The sequence below is a fragment of the Quercus robur genome, chromosome 2, assembly GCF_932294415.1.
Source record: "Quercus robur chromosome 2, dhQueRobu3.1, whole genome shotgun sequence".
NCBI classification, from domain to species: Eukaryota; Viridiplantae; Streptophyta; class Magnoliopsida; order Fagales; family Fagaceae; genus Quercus; species Quercus robur.
The window spans coordinates 86,141,751-86,164,832 of NC_065535.1; the positions used below are offsets into that span (position 1 = coordinate 86,141,751).

General features: G+C 36.5%; 1 protein-coding gene across 4 annotated transcripts in view; it reads left to right on the forward strand.

Moving 5' to 3' along the window:
• The first annotated feature begins 6,310 nt into the window (after nt 1-6,310).
• LOC126715537 (protein ENHANCED DISEASE RESISTANCE 2-like) overlaps nt 6,311-23,082 on the forward strand; it is a 33,502-nt gene continuing 16,730 nt past the window's right edge. The window contains exons 1-10 of one of the 4 annotated variants that reach the window (XR_007651872.1): nt 6,311-6,739; nt 9,125-9,199; nt 9,520-9,573; nt 9,742-9,807; nt 10,092-10,150; nt 10,603-10,679; nt 16,762-16,884; nt 17,876-17,910; nt 21,142-21,242; nt 21,321-21,416. Coding sequence is in view for 3 of the 4 variants with exons in the window: in XM_050416178.1 (XP_050272135.1) it covers nt 6,518-6,739; nt 9,125-9,199; nt 9,520-9,573; nt 9,742-9,807; nt 10,092-10,150; nt 10,603-10,679; nt 16,762-16,884; nt 17,876-17,910; nt 21,142-21,242; nt 21,321-21,416 (908 nt within the window). In the remaining variant the exon portion in view is untranslated. Of the gene's footprint in view, nt 6,740-9,124; nt 9,200-9,519; nt 9,574-9,741; nt 9,808-10,091; nt 10,151-10,602; nt 10,680-16,761; nt 16,885-17,875; nt 17,911-21,141; nt 21,243-21,320; nt 21,417-23,082 lie in introns of those variants that run through there. The other 3 variants (XM_050416178.1, XM_050416179.1, XM_050416180.1) reach the window with 3 other exon arrangements.

Sequence of the window (23,082 nt, forward strand, 5' to 3'; positions counted from 1 at the left end):
TCCTAAAGTTTATTGAAAGCATTTTTATATCATTAAAAGAGAAATTTCGAATTTTAATTAATGTTTTGAATGTCCAAATCTCATTTAAAAGATGATTTCTAAACTAAACTCTTTTTAGAAAATAATTGAGTTTCAATGTAAGTTTCCAAAATGGTGTTTGTTCTTGAAATTTGTTAAAACCAAGTGATTTTAAGGTTATATTCCTATTCTCCAAATGGTATTTAAAATGTTTCTTTTAGCAAATTTAATTTTCATATTTACTAAAGAATTGTAATATATTTACTTAAACTCCTCAGTCGCTATTTGTTTCCCAAGAGAGTCAAGCATCCTTTGATTTATATTCTATTCAATATTGTGATCTTTGATATGCCTCTGTATTTGAAAATAAATTGTTAATATCAAGTAAATTATTTTATTTTGTATAAACTTTGCTTCGTGATATGTGACTTAAAATAAGTGTTTTTAGAATTGATCAGATATATCAGATATGTGTGTAAATCCGCTCACAGGATTGTATGTGAGAATATGTGTTGATCCCTCACCAACAGGGGTTAGATGTTGGTATCCGCTCACAGGATTGTATGTGAGAATATGTGATGTGTATATGTGACACTGTGCTCTAATCAATTATCTGTATGTGTTTTTGAATAACTTTAAGATTTGATTATATATATATATATGTGTGTGTGTGTGTGTGTGTGTTTAGTGGTTCTTTATATGTTTGGAAAACTATATCGAATATTTTGAGTGAAATTGTGAAATCAAACTCGTGCTTTGCTTGACTCTATTCTGTTGTATACTGTGTATAATTGCTTACTGGATGTGTGGCTCACCCCATCAATTACAATTTTCAGATTAAAGTTTAGTTGGGGGATCAAAACCTTTGGATTGCTTCGTAAGGTACAAGGTAGAGCGTGGGAGTTTTAGGCAACGTTAGTATTACTTGGAGCCTTAAAGGATTTTAGTTACCCTTATTTTGTAATTCATGTTTTTGTTATGGTGGAGATTAATTTTCCATTTGTGGAGTTTGGATTTTTGTAAGAGGTTTTATTTAAGAGTATTGTTTCTTTGGAGTTTTAATTTATTTTGGATTAATTATGTTTATGGAGTTAGATAAGTTTAGCAGGTTAGTCATGCATCTAAATTCATGTTCCATGGATTTGGGTCATGACAGTGTTGGTATCAGAGCCGGCCCGGTAATCCCGTGTGGGCTCAGAGACACTACCCCACAAAGTGGGCCCTAACGAGGACGTTACGGATTTAAGTGGGGGAGATTGTGATGCCCCAATTTGATTGATTGTGTGATGTGTGTGGGTGTGTGATGAGTCCCATATCAGGTATTTATTGGGTAGATCTGAGCTTTATTAACAATTACAATGAGCCTCAATTGTGACTAGTCCTTTTGAGGTATAGCGCAGATGTGGCTAGCGCTTTTCCTTAGGTCGTTACAATATATAACCCAAAAATGAACAGCCCCTGCAGATCGCTGAGTAATAAGGCGTTTCGCCATCTTCCTAATAACTTTCATAGCCTTAACATTTTCTGGTATTTGGTCCGAGGACTGAGCGACTTAGAATTCTTCTTAAGTAGCTGACTTTTCCATAGGTTTGAGTCCGAAGACCATACAATACCTTGGTTCTTGCCAAAATTTGATATTTTAGTAGTTGGTTTCCCCATAGGTTTGAGTCCGAGGACCATGCAATACCTTGGTTCCGTCCAAAACTTGATATTTAAGTAGTTGGTTTCCCCATAAGTTTGAGTCTGAGGACCATGCAATACCTTGGTTCTGTCTAAAACTTGATATTTAAGTAATTGGTTTCCCCATAGGTTTGAGTCCGAGGACCATGCAATACCTTGGTTCTATCCAAAACTTGATATTTTAGTAGTTGGTTTTCCCATAGGTTTGAGTCCGAGGACCATGCAATACCTTGGTTCTGTCCAAAACTTGATATTTAAGTAGTTAGTTTCCCCATAGGTTTGAGTCCGAGGACCATGCAATACCTTGGTTTTGTCCAAAACTTGATATTTAAGTTCGACTATGGCGTGGGACCTTGATTTAGGGGGATTAGCTCCTCGGCCAAGCCCCTAGAACCACCCGTGCTGCTGACGCTACGAAACGCAACCCCTAGTGAAGAAACGTAGCCCCTAGTGGAACTTTACGGTAGAACATTACATCTGGCTGTTGGAAATTATGTGAGGGATTGTCTCAACCCACTACCTGTGCCAAGACACAAGCCTTCTCCACAGACGGCGCCAATTGTAAGGACACAATTTGTAACGACCCTAAGATAATATTGGGCTCGTACGTGAAGAGGCCCAAACAATATCATTTATAGAGCGTGAGTTTGAAAGGCTAGGCCTTGGTCACTAAACAGTGGTTTGTCGTGGTGTTCATACAGAATTAAATCGTGTTCGCTCAAGGAGTCTTTCTCCTGGAGGCGGGCTGGGAGGCTCTGGTTTTTGGCCATTTTTCCCAGCCCCCTCTCCCGGATTGCTTGTCCCTTCTTTTATATTAGCCTGTATTCTTTATCCTTCGTCCACGTGTAAGATCGACTTTTCCAAGACTGATACTTGTCCCATCAGCCCATACCCAAAGTAGTTGGGAGTGGTTGTAAAAGTTGAAGAGCATGACTCTGTCAGGTGCAGAATGTTTTATTGCAGTTCTGGCAGCCTTTTACTTGTGCTGTTCCCGCACTGTGATCACTTTTCCTTTTAGGGGCATTTATGGCATGCCGAGCAGGAGCTCGTCCTCGGCCATTTCCTTAGGCTGTCCATGACTCTTATGATGCGTACTCGGCCCTGTATCTCCTCGGCGCAGGCCTTGGGCCTTAACATGAAATGGGCTGGGGTCACAAACTCTTTGGCCCCACAGATATTGAGGGTTTTTTTTTATTTATTCTAATGGTATAAACTATAAAGTGATTAAACAACTCATTTTCTTAAACAATTATTCCTTTTAAAATTTGTATATTAATACAATGCCAGTTTCAACTTCCAACCATAACATTCTATATCAGTTGTTCAGGCAAAATCCTCCTAAATTTCTTATAGAAAGCATAGACCTGTTTTTAAACCACAAATCTAGAAATAAATAAAAAATAAAAAATAAAAAATAAAATCTTCCCAATTTATACAGAGGCCATCAATTCAACATTTGATAAATAATAAAGGGTCAAATACCAATTTTGTTAACATGTATGTTATAGGTCAAAGAAAAATTTTGATGTCTAAACCATAAATTTTGAAACCATTTCCAATTTGATGTTTTTTCTTTTTTCTTTTTTTAATAATTGTTTCCAGTTTAATGTTGAGTATTAGTATAGGAGGAGCAGAGATAGTATCATGTAGTCAAGTTCAAACTGTGAATCGTGCTAATTGCATAATTCTCCACAAATAATAAAAAAGAATGCTATGTCCACAACATACATTCTTACTTGTTTTTTAAACAAAAACACCTCGATCGATCAAGGACTGCCACAATTTTTTTAATATGATTTCTTGAATTAAAAAAGGAAAAATCTAGGAGCTAGAACAACTCACACATACATTCTTTACCCAACAAAAGAGGAAAATGACATCATCAAAGCACAATTATTGGATTTGCAACTAAAATAATAGTGTTGAAAGTTAAACCCAAAGCTCCCTTTTGAGGATAAGGAGAACAAGCTAGAAAAAGGCACACATAATTCAAAAGTAGGTTTTTTTTTTTTTTTTTAGAAACCAATTCAAAGGTAGGTGAAGTTGGCAATCAGTTAATTCAAATATAATGCATGCATACCTGTCCCATAAAAAAAAATGCATCAATCCTAATCAATATATTGGCAATCTTTTGCATCATCAAGACATCAACCATGAAATTATATGTTTAGTAAGCCCTTTAAGTTTAACCTTTTTTTTTTTTTTTGTGGTTTTAAAAGTCATGGAGCCTAAAGTCCCAAGCTAGCTTTTAAATTCTTTATATAATTAGTTCCTTTTTACCAAAAGATAAAGCAAGAATCTCAAAGTTCCAATTTTCCAATCTTTCAATACATTTTGGACCGTCCTAGCTTTTATGGTGTATAATTTTCACGTGGGGGCATTTATGACTTGGAATGCATGTTGATGATATTACCTATCTCTTAAGAAACCTTCACTAAACTTTAAGGTAACACACGCAACAAAAAAACTTAGGTTTGAACAATGACCAAAAATCAGTGATTGGGTACCAAATTACATGCTATATTTCATTTATTAATAATCAATATTTTCTATTGGTTCATAACATGGAAATCTAAAAAGATAGGCAAATCATTCTCAAAAAAGTAAAAAAATTAAAAGTTAGGCAAATAATAGAGGCAACTTTTCTTTTTCATTTTTGTTTTGAGATAGAGAAACGGGCTTCAACTTTAAGATTTTGGGCCCTACCCTGCATCTTGGGCCCTTTTTTTTTTGTTAATAATAATAATAATTTTTTTTTTAATATCATAAATTCATGATCTCAAAAAAGAAAAGAAACGAAAGATGCCGACAAGCTTTTCAAGGCAGAGCCAAGGACCACGTGGTATCATGGCCGTGTCCTCCACGTGGCATCCCTTTTCTTGTTTTTGTTTTTGTTTTTACCTGTTCTGTGAACCTTCGGCACATGACAGATACAGAGTGCACTTCACCACCCAAAATATAAAAAAAAAACCCATCAACATCGTAAAAAAGATCTCCACCAGCTGCTTCCGACGTGGACTTTGCATGTCCAGTTGCCACATTTGCCGCCGTTGACAAAAGCATTTACTAATAATAAAATAAGAGTAATGCTACAACTTATTTTTTAACTTTTGTCGCTGCTATTTGGGTTGCAAGTTATAAGCGGTGGAGATATGAACTCATACGGATTTATTACTCATAACTTGCTATATTGTGAGTTAAGATAAAAATTATGGAATAAGTTGTGTTTTTAGCATTATTTATAAAATAAAAAGTAGTATTTATTACATGTAAACAGATAAAAATTGTGATTTTATCATTGAGGTGTGTATAAAATTATGCAAAACCATTTATTTGCAACAAGTTTAATGAACTCGCATCAAAAAATAGAAAATTAAAAAAATGGTTAATTTTATAAATTTTGTTCAAAAACTATTACACTATACATATATATTATTACTACAATAACTTACTAAATATACATGGATATTGTAGTTTTTTATTTTATTTTTTAAATATTTTTTCTCTCCTCTCTCTTCCTCCTCTCTCACACCCTTGTTAGACATTGTCTCTCTTCCCTTAATTTTATTTAATGTCCAGAAAAGGATGAGAGGGTGTGTTGGTAGATGAAATAATAAAAAATGATTTAAAAAAAATAAAGTATTTAATACATAAACTGATGTAAGTGTTTTTATAAAGTGTTTATATAAAATAAAACAAATAGATTTTTATGCTAAAATAGATGTAAATTTTTAGACAAATTAATACGAATGCCCTAACTATGATACAATTTTCATCACGTTCAGCTAGGGGTGACAATTCGTGTTCGTGTATCGGGTTTGTGTCGTGTCAACTCATGAATATCCGATTATATGAGCCAATACTAACCTGACATGTTTATTAAACAAGTTAAGATTTCTCAACTCTAACACGACCCATTTATCAAATGAGTCAGTCGTGTCGGCTTGTTTATCAGATTTTATCAAAATGAAAAAACAAACAAATAAATATTTTTAATATAAAATTTAGAACTAATGAGTAACTATATCACAAATAAGCATTCAAAACTAAAACATATCTCAATATCACAAATAATCAATTGCAATATGTCAAAGAAAATAAATCACAACAACTAATTAGTTTATATACCTAGGATTTGAAAGGTATATTGGTAAAATATTATTTAATTAAATGGGTTTCATGGATTGAACACTAACTCAACCCATATATTAAATGGGTCAGTCGTGTTTATCCGAATATGACATGAACACATTAAGCTTTAATCCATAATCTACTCATTTCATGTCATATCATGTCGAGTTCATACGTCGTGTTTAATTTTAGCACCCTTACATTCAGCGCAAGATAATGACTCCGATTAGGTCAAGTAAAGGCATCAATTTGTTTTTAATGCTACTGACAATAGAGTTGTTTCTTAAATATTAAAAAAAAAAAAAAAATACAATAGAGTTTAATTTTGTGAACGAAAATTTTTAACTGAAGTAGCTGAGTTTGAAACCAACAAAGCCACGTGGCTATGTACAGGACTCAAAATGGCACTCGCCCAAAGAAAAAAAAAACTACTCCAAAGCTAAAAACTAAAAACAATAAACAATAAAAATTGAGTGGCATTGAAAAACGTAAAAAACAAAAAACAAAAAACAAAGACGAGACAACATAAACGAAGACTGCTAGAACAGAGAAAAACGCAACAGCGTCTCATTCAAAGAATCGATCATATCTCATCGGGACTCTTATTATCAGCTCTTCTTCTATTATCTCCTCTAGAATCGGCTTTTCTTGGATTCATTGGTAATCTGGGGGAAGCTGATTTCATAGGATGGAGAAGCCGCCGCTAAACTTGTTGAAGAATGGGAGTGAGCGATCGGAGGGGTCAAGTGGGAGTGGAGGAGAAGAGAAAGGAAGATTCGAGTATTTCGGGTGGGTTTACCATCTGGGTGTCAATTCGATTGGCCGCGAGTACTGTCACCTGCGCTTTCTATTCATTCGGGGCAAGTATATCGAGATGTACAAGCGTGATCCTCACCAAAGTCCTGGCATTGTAACTCTCTCTCTCTCTCCATCATTTTATTGTTGCTTTTATACTATAGTTTTTATGTATCTATATGTTGTAGCTATATATATATATAGGGGCACAAGAAATTCGGATTCTTTAGTCTCTTTCTTTGGTTAAAAACTTCTTTTCTGGGAATTTTTTTTTTTTTTTTTTTAAATTTTTAGCAAAGTTGAGTGAAGAATAGTGGGGCTCTTGATTTATTTGTTTTGGTTTACATTTTTTTTTTGGTGTGGGATAACGTAGGTAACTTTTATAAAAGAAGAGTCTTTGGACTCGTACGGGCAACTGAACTCATACGCTAGAACCAATTGTCAGCTAATCCCTGGGAATTCACCCTTGATGGGTTAGGCAATTTATGCTCATACCCATATGCAGCTTTTTATTTCGAGAAATGCTATGATCACAACATACTCATAACACTTTCACAACAAATCTTAAGTAGCATATGTGTATTGGGTTTTACATAAGTGGGCAACAAAGTAATCTAAGTTGTAGATTCAAATTAGAACTAATAATAACTTACAACCTACTACTTATGATTTGTTATGAAAATGTGGTGCACGTAGTACTTCTCTTTTCTTTCTTTACTTTTTTTTTCTTAAATGTTTGAATTTTGATTAAGGGAAACTTGCGTGCGTGGGAATTTAGTTGTTGACAAACTATGATAGATCATAGAGGTGTATGAAATGTTGAAATTGGAGCTGGAGTGCCTATTTGATTACAATTTAAACTGCATTAGAAGGGTTGTTCTCAGTGGCAGTGCAAACTCTAAGTAAATAAAAGACAAGACTTAAGACTTAGACGCATTGTTTGTATGTGCATTTGAATAATTTTTTTTTTGATAAGTTAGTAATAAAGTTTTATTGAAAAAGAGAATTACTTCATGTTCACGATGATGAACAAAAAGTACCAAAGGAATTACAAATAATTAAAAAGAAAAACTTAAGAGAGTTATTGTGCAAAACTACAGTTTAAAAAATAGTATATTCCCTTTTAGGATGAAAATAAGTTGAATCAAACTGGTCAAACCAATAACTCCTTATTGTTCCTGTGAAGTTTTCACTTTTCATATGTTGGAAACCTTGCATAATCACCTCATTATCAATGTTATCAAAAAAATTTCTCAAAATATAACAAGTTAACAACCCCTTTTTTTGTGTCAAATTTTCTATAAATCACTTTCTCTCTTCCTCATTATTTTCTTCTTCTTCTTCTTCTTCTTCTTCTTCTCTCTCTCTCTTGTTCTTCAAGTAGCTGCAATCTAAAGGAGATTTGGGACTATGAGGGTTTGTCATTTTGTTTTATAACCACATAAACAGGGGCCACGCTTCTAAAAGTTATTCTTTCCCCTAATTGTTCTTTTCTACTTTATCAGCTCATGAGCTTCTAAAATTGCAAAGAGCCCCCCCAAAAAAAGAACTCTTATAATTGACCTTAAATTTTTTTGCAGTTAATTTTTTATTCAGTTGGTTAACTGCAAAAAAAATTCAAATATCTCTAATGCTTGATATATGCCCTAATTTTTTTACAATTATTTGGCAATTAATAAAATTCATTAAGAAAGTGCAAAAAAGGGCTTTCAACTTTAGTACATAGTGGATTTATACAAAAGACATTTCCAAAAAAGAAAAGAAAAGAAAAAAAGTCTATGATTCAGAAGTTCAAAAAACTCCTAAAAGTTAGAGGCCAGTAAACTTGTAGCCACCCCCATCATAAATTGATCTTAAGAAAGAATACTTCAGTTTCACAACTTAAAGCTCCCCCTCAAAAGTAGTTCTTATCAACTTAATCTAACTTAGAGTAGTGTGTATTAGTGTGGAACTAATAATTGTGAAAAAACCCCAATGATAATGTCAAGTTAAACAATCTGCACTGTGTTGACACCATAAAGGAAAAGGAGAAATTTACTACTCATCTTTAACAAATATAATTATGATTCTTATTATCTTGCAAAGAAGCCACTCTCATTTTAGAGGATTCTATTAGGATTTACATCTTGCTTCTTTTTTTGGATAGGTATCTTGCTTTAGTTTTCTCTTTGGATGTTGCTTCTGTGTTTTTGACTTGGCCAGGCCTTTGCAAATAGCTGGTTTTGCATTTGTTTTTGTTTTGTCTGTCTGTTTTTTTTTAATATCCACTTAATAAAAAGATTTCTCTCCTTATTAAATAATTCTTGGTTGTTGAATACAATTATGAACTTAAAATTGTCATACATGAGAAAGAGGGAGAAAATCATCATACTATTTTTGTATAGAGACATAATATTGCCATTGTTTATTTATAGCATTGGTCCCACTGCCACAAGTAAGATCTTCTTCTTCAACTTTTTTTTTTTTACTTGAACTTTATGCTCATATTTTCTTGGTGCAGAAACCCATTAGGAGGGGTGTTGTAGGGCCCACACTTATGGTGGAGGAGCTAGGGCGTCGAAAAGTCAATCATGGAGTAAGGACCTCGTAGATTTATGTCCTCTTCATTAGAAACTTATTCGCATGGAACCAGGCTCTCTCTTTTTCCCCTGCCTGTGGTTCTGATTTGTTGTCTTTTCTTGATAGCATGTTTCTTTGTTGACTTGTTTTTTCTTTTCTCTGTTTGAGTGTTCTGTACTATACTCCCTGTGTACCGCAGCCTCTTTTTCTTTCCATCAATGAAATTTTACTTCTTTATTGATTAAAAAAAAATTATATGTCCTCTTCACCATTGGTAAATATGGATTTTCATCTTATTTGACTGTGTATGCTGCTAATGAATTTTATTTTTGGTAGGATTTTTATGTTATAAGGTTTTGCAATCGGTTGGATGAGATGAAAAAGGGAGAAGTAAGTTGTTTCATGTTATTCAGTTTTGGAGAACTTCATTTAGAAATTGAAAGCCAAAAAAACAATTCAGCTTATTAATCTAAAAATATTTGCATCTCCTTTTTTTTTTTTTTTTTTTCGTTTATGTGGACATGAGTAGCAATTGATTGGTTTTTTTTTTCCTTCAAGATTGCTTGCAGCTCGGCTGCAGACGCTCGAAAATGGATGGAGGCATTTGATCAGGCCAAGCAACAGGTATGAGAAAACAGCTAGAAGGTTGGGGATAACATAGTGAACTTATAAAAATGTAAGCAGTGCTTTTCCTTGTAGCATTGTCTTGACTCTTCAGCAATGACAACTGCAATCAAATAGGGGTTGTACTTTTTCTGAGGAAAATCTAAACATTCTGGTGGTTCTTGTGATGTGAAAGTGAAACTTTGTTATTCAAGTATTGAAAACGTAGCGTACAATGAAAATCACTCTTGCAGAATTTGCCAAGTTTTCTTGTCTTCGTTTTACTGAAACTTTGTTTCTGGCAGGCTGAGTATGAGATTTCAAGAGGAGGTAGTACCAGAAACAAACTTAACATGGAGACAGAGTATGCTTATTTTCCTAAATTGATCATACAGTTTACCTAAGTAGTTGAATTGGCTTGAGTTAATTTTCAGAAAAATCTTTGAACTGTTTTAAGTGAGGACTGAGAGGAAACTTCCAGCTGATTCCATGTGGTAGATTGTGCTGTTAAAATGAAAAACAAGCTGAGACCTTTATGAGGGGATGTTTCCATAATCAGATGGTACAACATAAGAGAAATATAATTGTGAACTAGTCTAGGATAAAGGTTTGGATTTGATGTTATCTTATATGATATATGAACGATGCTTGGATCATCATTTTAATACTATCTGTGCTGTATGTATGCATACCTTACAGGGGCAATAGTTGTCCTTTACCTGATTGATTCAAGCCTCTGCATTCTTTGACATATGATATTTTCTTGCACAAATTGTTCTTGTCTTATGTCTCTTTAACCTTATTATACTGTCAAAGGATCAACTTGGAAGGACATCGACCTAGAATGAGGCGGTATGCGCATGGGTTGAAAGAGCTTATAAGAATTGGGCAAGGTGAAGTTGCATGTGCATGGTTCAATTTCATTATGTTTGTGATGTACTTTGCACGTTTTTTTTTTTTTTTTTTTGATAGGTAATAACAAATTTATTGATAATAGAAGTACAATGGATTTACGATAGTAAACTCATTGCACTGAAAAAAATACAAACCAATCAAAAAGAAAGACTAGCAGAATTAAGAAAATCAAACAAAGAATGACAATGCGTAAACCCCCAAATACGAGACCACTCAAACAAAGTCCTAAGCAGCAAAGACTTCACACAATCTACAAGTCTCTCAATATCCTCAAAACTTCGGGCATTGCGCTCCTTCCAAATTAACCACATAAGACACGCTGGAACCATATTCCACACATTTGAAGTGTGACTCCCTAACCAATTCCACCATGCAGAGAGAAGAGAAACAACGTTCTTCGGCATCACCCACTGAACCCCAAACAAACAAAGGACTTCACTCCACAAGGTATGAGCATACTTACAATGGATCAATAAGTGATCCACAGTTTCCTCTTCACATCGACAAAGGCAGCACCAATTAACAAGAGGTAAATGCTTCTTAACAAGGTTGTCTATAGTAAGAATCCCACCCCTAGCAGCTGTCCATAAAAAGAAAGCCACCCTTTTAGGGACCTTAACACACCATATGCTCTTCCAAGGAAAAGACACCAACGGGGCTGCTAGCAATGAGAAATAGAAAGAGCGCACATCAAAAACACCACTACTATTCAATTGCCATATCATGGTGTCATCACCCCCTCTAGGTAGCTTGGATGAGATATGTGCAAAAAAATCATAAAAGATCCCTGTCTCCCAATCCTGAAAAGCACGACGGAAACGTAAGTTCCAACTTCTACCACCCCCATCCGGTGCATAGTCAACCATATCAGAAATCATAGCTGACTTATCCATAGCAATAGCAAACATAACCGGATATAAATCCTTCAGGGCAGTAGGGCTACTCCAAGGGTCATACCAAAATCTGATACGAAAACCCTCACCCGCTGCATACAACACATGACCAAAAAAGCTCTCAACCCCCTTCCTAATGTTCTTCCACATACCACATCCATGCGTCCCTCTAACAACTCTAGTACACCATCCCCCACTGGCCTCCCCATATTTGGAAGCTATAACTTGCCTCCATAAATGTGTGACCTCATTCCCAAATCGCCATAGCCACTTCCCAAGCAAAGCTTGGTTAAATAGCCCAATCTTCCGGATCCCCAAGCCCCCTACCTCCACGGGCCACACAACTTTCTCCCACGCAACAAGTGAGAATTTAAAAACATCATTAGATCTCCCCCAAAGGAAATTCCTCTGAATCCTCTCTAATCTGTCTGCCACATGTTGTGGAATAGTGAACAAAGATAAATAGTATGTAGGAAGACTTGATAGGGTACTCTTCAATAAAGTAAGTCTACCCCCTTTTGACAAATATAACTGCTTCCAACCTGCAAGCCTTTTTTCCATCCGTTCAATGATAGGGTTCCATATTGAGGAATCCGTATAATGTGCCCCCAAAGGCATACCCAAATAAGACATGGGTAAACAGCCTATCTTACAACATAAAATACGAGCTAAGGCATCCAAATTCCCAACCTCACCAACCGGCACAATCTCACTCTTGCCAACATTTACTTTCAGTCCTGTGATAGCTTGAAAGAAAATTAGAACCATACGAATATGTAATAATTGTTCCTCGGATGCATCACAAAAGAGAATAGTATCATCAGCAAACAAAAGGTGAGAGATTTGCAAACCACCACTTGCATTGGGACTTGCTTGGAAACCACTGAGAAAGCCTCCATCTTCTGTCCTTTTCAACAATCTACTCAACACCTCCATTACCAATAAGAATAGGAGTGGAGATAAAGGATCCCCTTGGCGAAGACCACGAGAACTGCCAAAGAAACCAGCTGGAGACCCATTAACAAGCACTGAAAAACGGGCAGTAGAAATACACATCTTCATCCATCTCCCCCACTTCTCCCCAAAACCCATCCTCTCCATAAGGTAAAATAAGGCACTCCAACTCACATGATCATAAGCCTTCTCAATATCCAATTTAATAATCACACCCGGAACACCACTCTTTAATCTACTATCCAAGCATTCATTTGCGATTAGAACAGAGTCAAGAATCTGTCTTCCCCCAACAAAAGAATTTTGGGAATTAGAAATAAGTTTATCCAAAACACAACGAAGTCTATGTGCCAAGACCTTAGAAAGTAGCTTGTACAAACTACCCACAAGGCTGATAGGGCGAAAATCTCTAATATTGACTGCACTAAGCTTCTTGGGTATCAAACACAAAAATGTGGCATTGAGAGATTTTTCAAAGATACATTCTTTGTGAAAGTCTGCAAAAAAAGCCAAGATCTCCTTCTCAAGAACACACCAGCATTTTTGGAAGAAAGCCATAGTAAAGCCATCTGGACCAGGGGCCTTATCACCCTTAGCCTCCCGAAGGGCTGCAATGATCTCCTCCTTCTCAAAATCCCTTTCTAAAGTAACCCTATCAGTTTCATCCAGATTAGCAAACTCTAAACCATCAATAGTGGGCCGCCAAGATTCGGTCTCCTGGTACAAAGACTTGTAAAAACCCACCACTTGATCCTGAATGGCAGACTCATCCTCATACAAAATGCCCTCAACCTCCACAGCCCTCATAGCATTTGTACATCTATGAGAATTAGCAAGCCTATGAAAAAACCCAGTATTATTATCCCCTTCTTTTAAGTACAAAGCTTTCGATTTCTGCCTCCAAGAAATCTCCTCCAAAGAAGCTAAATACTCAATTTCAGCCTTTATCTCAAGTCTTTTTGCTATCTGCCGAAGACAAAGATTGCATCCCTTCTCCCAAGTCTAAGTCCAAAAGCTCAACCAGCAAGCATTTTTTCCTAAAAGACACATCCCCAAAAACATGTTTGTTCCAATGCTTCAAGTCTCCCTTAAGAGCCTTCAATTTGCAAGCTAGAACATAACTAGGAGACCCCACAAAATGGTAACCGTTCCACCAACCTCGCACAAGATCCACAAATCCCTCCACCTTAAGCCACATATTCTCAAATTTGAAAGAAGTCTTTCCCCTTGACATTCCACCTACCTCCACTAGAAGAGGACAATGGTCCGAAATCACTCGAGGAAGAGGCCTTTGAGTCACATCCAAAAAGTGATCCTCCCAATCAGCAGTTACCAGCACTCTATCAATTCTAGACATAGAAGGGTTCTCTGAGTCACGAAACCATGTATACTCACCCCCCACCAAAGGTATATCAACCAAAAAATTCCTCTCAATAAAGTCCGAGAATTTGAACATGGCTGGACTAAAAGAAGTGCAACCAAGACGCTCTGCTGGGTATCTGATGATATTAAAATCACCAAAAACACACCAAGCTGCACTCCACCTCCCTCTCACACTATCAAGTTCAGTCCACAAAAAATCCCTAAGACCATCAGCATTCGGACCATACACCCCTGTACATATCCAATCAAAACCATCTACCACACCCTTAAACAAAATAGAAACAGAAAAGCACCCAACCAGAACATCCATTTTTTTATATACCCTCGTGTCCCAAGCCAAAATAACTCCCCCTGCTGTATGAGTGGCATCCAAAGCTACCCAATCAACAAAAGGACTACTCCAAAGACTTTTCACAACAGCAGAATTGACAGAATCCAATTTAGTTTCTTGGAAACACACTACATCACACTTCCACTCCTTGAGTAAATTCTTCACCGTATCCCTCTTTTGAGGATTATTTAATCCTCTCACATTCCAAGATAAGATTTTCAAATTCATGGACAACTAACTGAACCCACCCTACAGAAATTGTCAATCCCTCTGGTTTGTCGACCAGATTGCCCCTCATAGTTGACGGAAGAGACTAAATTCCTCAATTCCCTCATACCTTTTTTAGTTGAAGAGGTATAGCGGCGAAGACTACTGGTTGTAGCTTGCTTTTCCCACACTTTCTCAAGCTTTTGAAAAAAATCAATGCACTGATGCTCACATGAATCAATAGGAAATCCCACATATTTACTAAAGCCTTTAATCTTCCTCTTCACCCACACTGAAGGTTCCAGATCCTCCCCCACAAGAAAATCATCCAGTGCAGCCTCTGATACTATATCCAAACCCCCATGAGGATCCCACTTAGCCAGAGGTACACAATCCAAAGCATTATCACTCTCCTCATCCTTACCTGACCCCTTGGGGTTAACCCAATCCAACAACAAAATTTCATCATCCTTAGAATCAAAACCCAGCTCAGATAGAGGAGAGAAACAATTTTTACCCAGCAGCTTGTGGTGGCGGATCATATCGGAGAGTTCAACAACCGAAAGAGACGGGGAAGCATCGGACTCAGCGTTGACAGACTGCCCATTGGAGTTTAGAACAGCACCGGAGTTTGGGAAGTTGTCCGCTGCACTACCGGCGACAATCACGGTGTCACCCAAACAACCCACCTCAGCCCCGCTTGATTTATGGCCCACCGGAAGACCACCAACAGCCCCAACCTCATCACCGTACCCATCAGACCTTGGAAATACTCCACCCAACTTACCGGAACCCGGAAACACCATCAGAAACTTCTCGGCTGAGCCATGGGGGTCCGATCCTTCACTACACTGGGGTTCCGCCAAACTATTGCAGATCGAAACCTCCTCCACACACCCATCGGCCCTTGGGAGGTCCCCACCCAGCTCGTCGTTGATCGGTGACAGCTCCGGAACCTTCTCAGCTTGTGAGCCTGAACCTTCGCCCACCTCCCACAAACTTCTTTCAGTCAACCTTTCCAGATTTTTAATAAACTCATTTTGGGCTTTAGTTGGTTTGGCCCGCTGAGCTTGATCACATGATATTGGGCCTAACTTAGCACCTGTTGGTTTGACAAAAGTACTCCAACGTACCTTACGTTGTGTGTTCCCATCAAAGGCAGCAGTTATTTTTAATGAAAAGTGGGCCTGGGTCCATCTGCCAGAAGGGCCACGTAAGGGGCAACTATTTATGGAAGGCTTATTTGAATTTTGAAGGAAATCAAATCCCCCAAAACTCTCCTTCTGATTTAACTTCCTAGGAATATTTGGAAACTGATTCTCCAGGCATAACTTCCTTCCTGATTTCACGTCGCCATTAAGATTTTCCCAAATTTGATTCCTTGAGTTTCCGGTGGATTTTTCTAGCCCACCACCGCCAGCGACCACCTCCGTTCCCAGCCTAGATGCTGATTTTCCCAAGAAGAATTCACGTAGCTTCATTTCAAAGAAAGCCCAACCTCCCTTATTCCTCCCTTCCGGGACACACAAACAACCACGTCTTGCCCCATTATGATACTCAGAGATTTCCACAAAAAGACCACTCTTGTTTGACCTACTAGAAAACTCCAAAAGTTTATACTGCTCATGAAACCGTTTGAAAAAGTGTTTCTTGCTAAAGTCCCAACGGCACAGCTCTACTAGACAAGCAATGGTCCAATCCAACCCCGCTCTACCAACCCGGATAGAGCCACGATACCGACCCCTATTTTCAGTAATGGCATAAGCATCCATACGACCCCCATCAAAAGCCAAGAGAAATGACTTTGAATCAATACGAAAAGAAAAAGAGTGCTTCACCTCTGGTACCCCTGGTTTGGCTGAAAAAGGCTTGGGTTCCTTATCTGGCACAAAGGAGGAGTTTGAATTTAATTACAAAGACTGACATTTGGAACTTACATTTGCAAGATATTTAACTTATCCCCCCCCCAAAAAAAAAGCTGTTTCCATAGGCTGTTAGAGTTTTTAATTCTGTTCAAATCTTCATGTCATATTGTTTATGCTATCTTTATTGTCAAATGAAGGTGCACATTGATCTTTTTATGCTTGATAATTGTGATTGTTACCTAGTTTCCTTGTGATATACTATTGTTTCAATGTAGATTTCTATAATAATAGTATTTTGTATGATTAGTTTAATTATTAAATGGTTTTTCAAAACACATGATTGTACATATCAATATTAAATATCCTTAGAGTTGAAACATTACTTACCAGTACTCATGCATAAACTTTCTCCTTCTGTTACTTACAGGTCCAGAGACACTTTTGCGTCAATCGTCGAACTTGGGTGCTGGTAGGCCAGATGGGTACATTGAAGGGGACACTGGAGATGCAATTGAGGCAAATGAATGGAAATGTGTGCGGACAATTAATGGTAATTTCTCTCATTTTAGTTTCATCTCTTAATCTTTTAGATTTTATGGATTCTTTGTACATTTGAGTAGTGCGTAGGGCAGCTGTAGAGTGTATATCCAGTATACAACCGATTCCATGCCTTGTTGTACTCTATTTTAGATATCAATACAAAAATGTGTTCAAATGTCACCATTCATTGTGTTGCTTAGCTTAATACTGATGATGATCAATATCTTTCTATGACCTTCCTGTGAGTTGGCTTTGTGTGTGAGTCACAAGCTAGGGGTCTACAGTTTAGGTACAGTTGTATCCCAAGTCTCATCTGATGTTGCCGAAATGGTGAGGCTTGTTGAATGTGTCTGTCATTGTGATCTTGGGTATTAAAGCTTAAGTTGTGATGGCTGAAGATAGTATGTGAAAATGTTTTGATACGCAAACACACATATTACATATATATATATATGTATGTGTATATATATATTTATTTATTTATTTATATATGTATGTATGTATACAGTATACACATTCATGTGATTTTCTATTTTTTATTTTTCGATGAAATTTTGGGTAAAATTTACTACCAAGATAGTTAGATTTGGACCATTTGGTAAAAAATATATTTCTATTTTTATTGTTCAATATATTTCTTAACGTCAAGTTCTGCAAACTAGAAAAGAAAACAATATGCAAGTTTAGATAACATCCTTCTATCGTATGTTGAAAGAGAAGGGATTAAGACCCAGATGTATATTAATTCGACACACATAGTTGTGCACTCACCCACATGCACATGTCACAACATTATGTTAGTTTAGAGTTGAAAGAAAAGTAACAAAATTGTGTATGGGCTAATGAGAAAGGGAAAGTGAGGTATTTACCTAAATCTATTGGATTTAATGTGCAAATAATTGTCCTGCATTTTTTTTTTTGAGAAAAATTGTCCTGCATGGTCGAAAAGTCTTTTTGGCTGGGTCTTTTGATATCCTTCTTCAAACTTTTTTTCCCCTCAGGTGTTAGAATCTTTGAAGATGTTTCTGACTCCCAGGTATCTATTATTGTATCACTTTGTTTTTTTCTTTGGGATAAGAATTATTACGTCAGTTCTCATACTACTTTAAAAATGGTTGTAGTTTAGTTGGTTCTGCTGGGAAATAGATCTTGAAAAAAAATCTGTGCTTATCTAGATTGTTATTTTACTATGAAACATGGGGAACTATATCATGTGTTTTTAGTTAGCTTCTAGGGATTATAACACTCTTTCCCAAATATTGAATTTTATTACTGGAACAATATCTCCTGGAAAGATTCTCAGTTGAAACAAACAGAGGCTTGAGGCATTTAAAGAATCGAATAAATTTATTATGATATTTGGACAAAAAATATGATCAGATACTGTAGGCAACAACAAAAAAAGACCAGATACAAAGGAAAAAAAAATCACCTCTGATTCACATGGGGATACTTTCCTGCTTCAGTAATTACACTAGATGCACCACTTTCTGCAAGATTTCATTTTCGTTTTGATAAGCCATTTCTTCTGGCTGCTATATGTTCGGATCTAGAAAATGAGAAGTGTATGATAAATGTGTAATGCAAATCTAATTTTCTGTGATGCTAATATTGATCAACTGCTGATTCTCCGTATGGTGCTCATTTGGTTTGAGGCTGTGTCTGGTTTGAAGGTCAATTTGGGTAAGTCTGAGCTGGTGGCCGTGGGGGCTGTCCATAACATGGATCTTTTGGTGGCTATCTTAGGCTGCAAACAAGGGTCTCTCCCAATGAAATATTTGGGTCTTCCTTTGGGGGCAAAATTCAAAGACAAGTCTATTTGGAATCCAATTCTTGAGAAGATGGAAAGAAAATTAGCAGGCTGGAAAAAATTATATTTATCTAAGGGAGGTAGAGTCACTTTAATTAAAAGCACGCTCTCTAACCTTCCTACTTATTTTCTCTCTTTATTCCCTATTCCTGCCTCTGTGGCCAACCGTATTGCTAGACTTCAACGGGACTTTCTGTGGGGTGGCCTAGGAGATGAGCCCAAATTTCATTTGGTTGATTGGTCTACGGTGTGTACCCCGCTTTCTTCAGGTGGTTTAGGGATTAGGAACCTGAGAACTTTCAATATAGCTCTTTTAGGGAAATGGCTTTGGAGATTCGGGCAAGAAAGGGATGCTCTTTGGCGTCAAGTGATAGAGGTAAAGTATGGTTGTGATTGGGGTGGTTGGTGTTCTAGCTCTTCCTCTAGTCCTTATGGTGTCAGTTTGTGGAAAAATATTAGCAGGGGGTGGCACTCTTTATCTCGGTTTATTATGTATGAGATTGGTGATGGTTCAAAAGTTCAGTTTTGGCTAGATCGTTGGTGTGGGACTTCCTCTCTTGCTGTCCGCTATCCCGATTTATATAGGATTAGCTGTAGCAAAGAGGCAAGTGTGGCGGATCTTATGAGATTCTCCAATGGAGTCCTCCATTGGGAGATTCAGTTTTGTAGGGAGGTGCATAATCGTGAATTGGAAGCTTTCAGGTGCTTCATCAACTCCATTTATAGCACTCCTGTAAGGGGAATCGAGGAGGATAAGAGATTTTGGCTGCCTTGTAAGAGTAAGGGGTTCACGGTTAGTACTTACTACCATCTTCTTGTTGGCCATAGTGAGCATTTTTTCCCTTGGAAAAGTATTTGGAAGCAGAAGATCCCCTCTAGAGTGGCTTTTTTTGTCTGGACCGCAGCCTTGGGGAAATGTTTGACTATTGACAATCTTAGGAAAAGAAAGGTTTGCATTTTGGATTGGTGTTATATGTGCAAGCGTAGTAGTGAAAGTGTTGACCATCTTTTCCTTCATTGCCCGGTTGCTTCGGAGTTATGGGATATGGTTTTTGGTTTATTTGGAGTGTGTTGGATCATGCCCTCGTCTGTTGTTGGTCTCTTTGCTTGCTGGCAAGGTCACTTTGGTCGCCTCCGCAATGGAGTTATTTGGAAGGTCATTCCTCTTTGTTTGATGTGGTGCATTTGGAAGGAGAGGAGTAGTAGATGCTTTGAAGACTCTGAGCGTGCTATGCCTGACCTCAAGCTTCTTTTCTTCCGAACCTTACTTGAATGGTTCTCTGTGTGGAGAAACCATCCTTTTTCTATTTTGGATTTACTTGACTTTTGTAATTTTCGTTCTTGACTTGCTCCCCCTTGTATACTACCTGTGTGCTTGGGTGTATCTTTTTTTATCAATGAATTCTTATTACTTATCAAAAAAAAAAAAAAATCTAATTTTCTTACAGCTAGTGTCATTATTTTTTAAACTCAAATTTCTCATGGTTTTCATTAACTTTAGAAAAATGGGGTAACTAAATTGCAATTTCTTCTCACAATCCCCTTGCATGCTCACCTTTAGTGGAGCTGCTATTCTACTCTACTCAAATTCTCTGTTGCCATTAACTTTGATAGGACCCAATTTTGTGCATCATTATAAACTTATAATTTTTAACTGCAGTGCCTGTTGGAATACACTGTAATTCCTCTTTTATATTGAAAGTGAAACCTAGAAGATGATAAGTTGAAGAAAATGTATAGTACATAAGGGCTACTTAATTGTCTTTAAACCTCAAAAGTCTTGTTCACCTTAAAGACCCCATTTATTGTGAAAGCATAAATGAAAGTTATTCTTTGACATACTGATGCCTCTCATTTATTATCTCATATATAAGACAACATGGTGGCTTGTTACATTATTTCAAATTTATATATTGATGCATAGATAAAAAAAATTTCAATGAATTAGTTTTTAATGAAGATTTTGTTTTATTTAATGTGTATTGAGTTGTAACCCTTATCTTTCATAAACTTTTGCTTAAAATAAAAATTATTGCGGTCTATTGACCATTTCCCCTGTAAAATTGTGTCTTGAATTATCCCAACCTCGTCTCCTCTTTCATATTTTTTGAATTATTTAAAATTTAACAATTTGCAACTTCTTTCTGTTTTTGAAAGAATTAATAATATACGAATTGCATATCCTTAGCTTTCTGTTTATGTAAAATTTTTCCTGGATTTGTGAACTACCAACAAGTACATCATTGTTTTTAATTTTCCAATCTAATCTTCAGTCTGCATGTTTAACATGTAGAAATTATAGTTCCACGGATTTTTTGTGCATAATATTCTCCATATTTATGTTATGATTATGATTGAAACTTGATTATATTTCTTTCTTTGGAACCAAAGTAAGTAATACAAGTTTTATCAATGTATTGCCTCAAGTAGTGCATTAATTATTTTTGCTCCATGTAGAGCGGTAAAGGTGTTCTTGTGAAGTCAGTTGGTGTTGTTGATGCAACTGCAGATACTGTTTTTGAAGCGATCTTAAACATTGCGCGACACCAAAGATACGAGTAAGTTGCTTGTATTGTTTTCAAGAGTGATGGTTACATTGTATATAACTTCAGTGACTCAAATAATTTTCTTTGCAGGTGGGATATGTTGACAGGTGACTTGGAGTTGATAGATTCTATTGACGGGCACTATGATGTTGTCTATGGGATATATGATCCAAAATTTCTTACTCGGTATTGTTGTAAGATGGCTATTATGTTTTATTTTTAAAATTTTTTTACTAAGTAAAATAACCACGTCAACAACAATGACATAGTGCCAAATTTTTTGGGATCAGCCATGGATTCTTAATAGATTAGTCCGAGTTAGTCACATGTATTCTTTTCCTCCTTTCTATTTTATTCGAAGTCATACACTATGTTACTTCCTTAATGGATATGTCATCTTTTACCACTTCTACTGATGTTATTTTTGGTCTTTCTCTACCTTTGTTCGTTACTTCAACTTGAATAAACTCACTATTTTTTGTCGATGCATTAATTGCTCTCCTCTAAACATGATTAGACAATCTCAAACGACTCTTCCTGTCTTTTCATCAATAGAGGTCACCCATATCTTTAAGTGTATTTCCTCATTTCAAATCCTATCTTTCTGTGTTTTTCCACTTATTCATCTTCTCATTTAAGCTACATTCATTTTATGAATATGTTGCTTCTTAACAGCTCAATATTCAGTACCACAGAGCATAACAGGTCTTATAAAATTTTCCTTTAACTTAATAGGTATTCTATGATCACACAATATTCCTAATGTTCTTCTTCGCTTCATCCACCTTGCTCATATCCCATGATTCACATCCTCTTCAATCTCTCCATCTTTATGAATTAATAATCCAAGATATCAAAAGTTCTTGCTCTTTAGTATCTCTTGACCATAGAGTCTTACTGCCCCTTCATCTATGTTTCTACCTTTACTAAACTTACATTCTCTTAATCGATGCCTTTAGATTCTATAGTGTCTCACCAAATTTCTAACTTTTCTTTAACTCCACTTCTGGTTTCATCAACTAAAACTATATCATTTGAAATAATGTGACATTAGAGTAATTAAATTCTTTCTGCTTTACCTATCAAAAAAAATTATAATGTGACATTTCTGAAGATTATCCATTGTTAGTAGTTTACCTAACTCTGCTGTCCAAGCAGGAAAAGAGTGATCTTGCAAGGTTCCTTAGCGCTCCATGTATGCCATGGGATGTAAACTTATGATCCTTTGAGAATATTATAGTAGGAATAGACTTCAAGCTTTCTGCTTTTGGTTAATGTCCACAAAGTCTAATAATCAGCTTGCCCTTGTGGAAAACAAGGGTATTAGAAATCAGAGAAACTATCCACAGCTTCTAGCTCCCAATCTTGGAAAGGTCAAGAAAAGCGAGGATTCCAACTCCATCCACCACTAAAATAAGAGCAAACAGAAGTACCCTTATCTACTGCCAATCTAAACAAATCAGGGAACATATCACTAAGACAAAAAACAATACCACCTGATCCATGTGCCATCCGCTATGTACATTTAAGATTCTTCAAAGAACATCCCACCCTCTTCTGATGACTGTCCATAAACTTACCTCATACAAGCTCCTAACCACCTCTGTTGTCCAACACCCCATGATTCTCCTTGTATCATTCAGATAACGTATCTCCATAGTTGTTCCCTTTCAGTGGCAAATCTCTATAGTGACTTCCTTAGTAAATCTTGATTAAATGTACCCAGCTTCCAATCCCCCAATCACCGTCCTTGAGTAGTGAGCAAACTTCTCTCTACTCTGATTTAGATAAAATATTTTGCATCCCCATTCCCCCTCACGAGAAATCTCTTGCGTCTTTTCTAACCTATTGA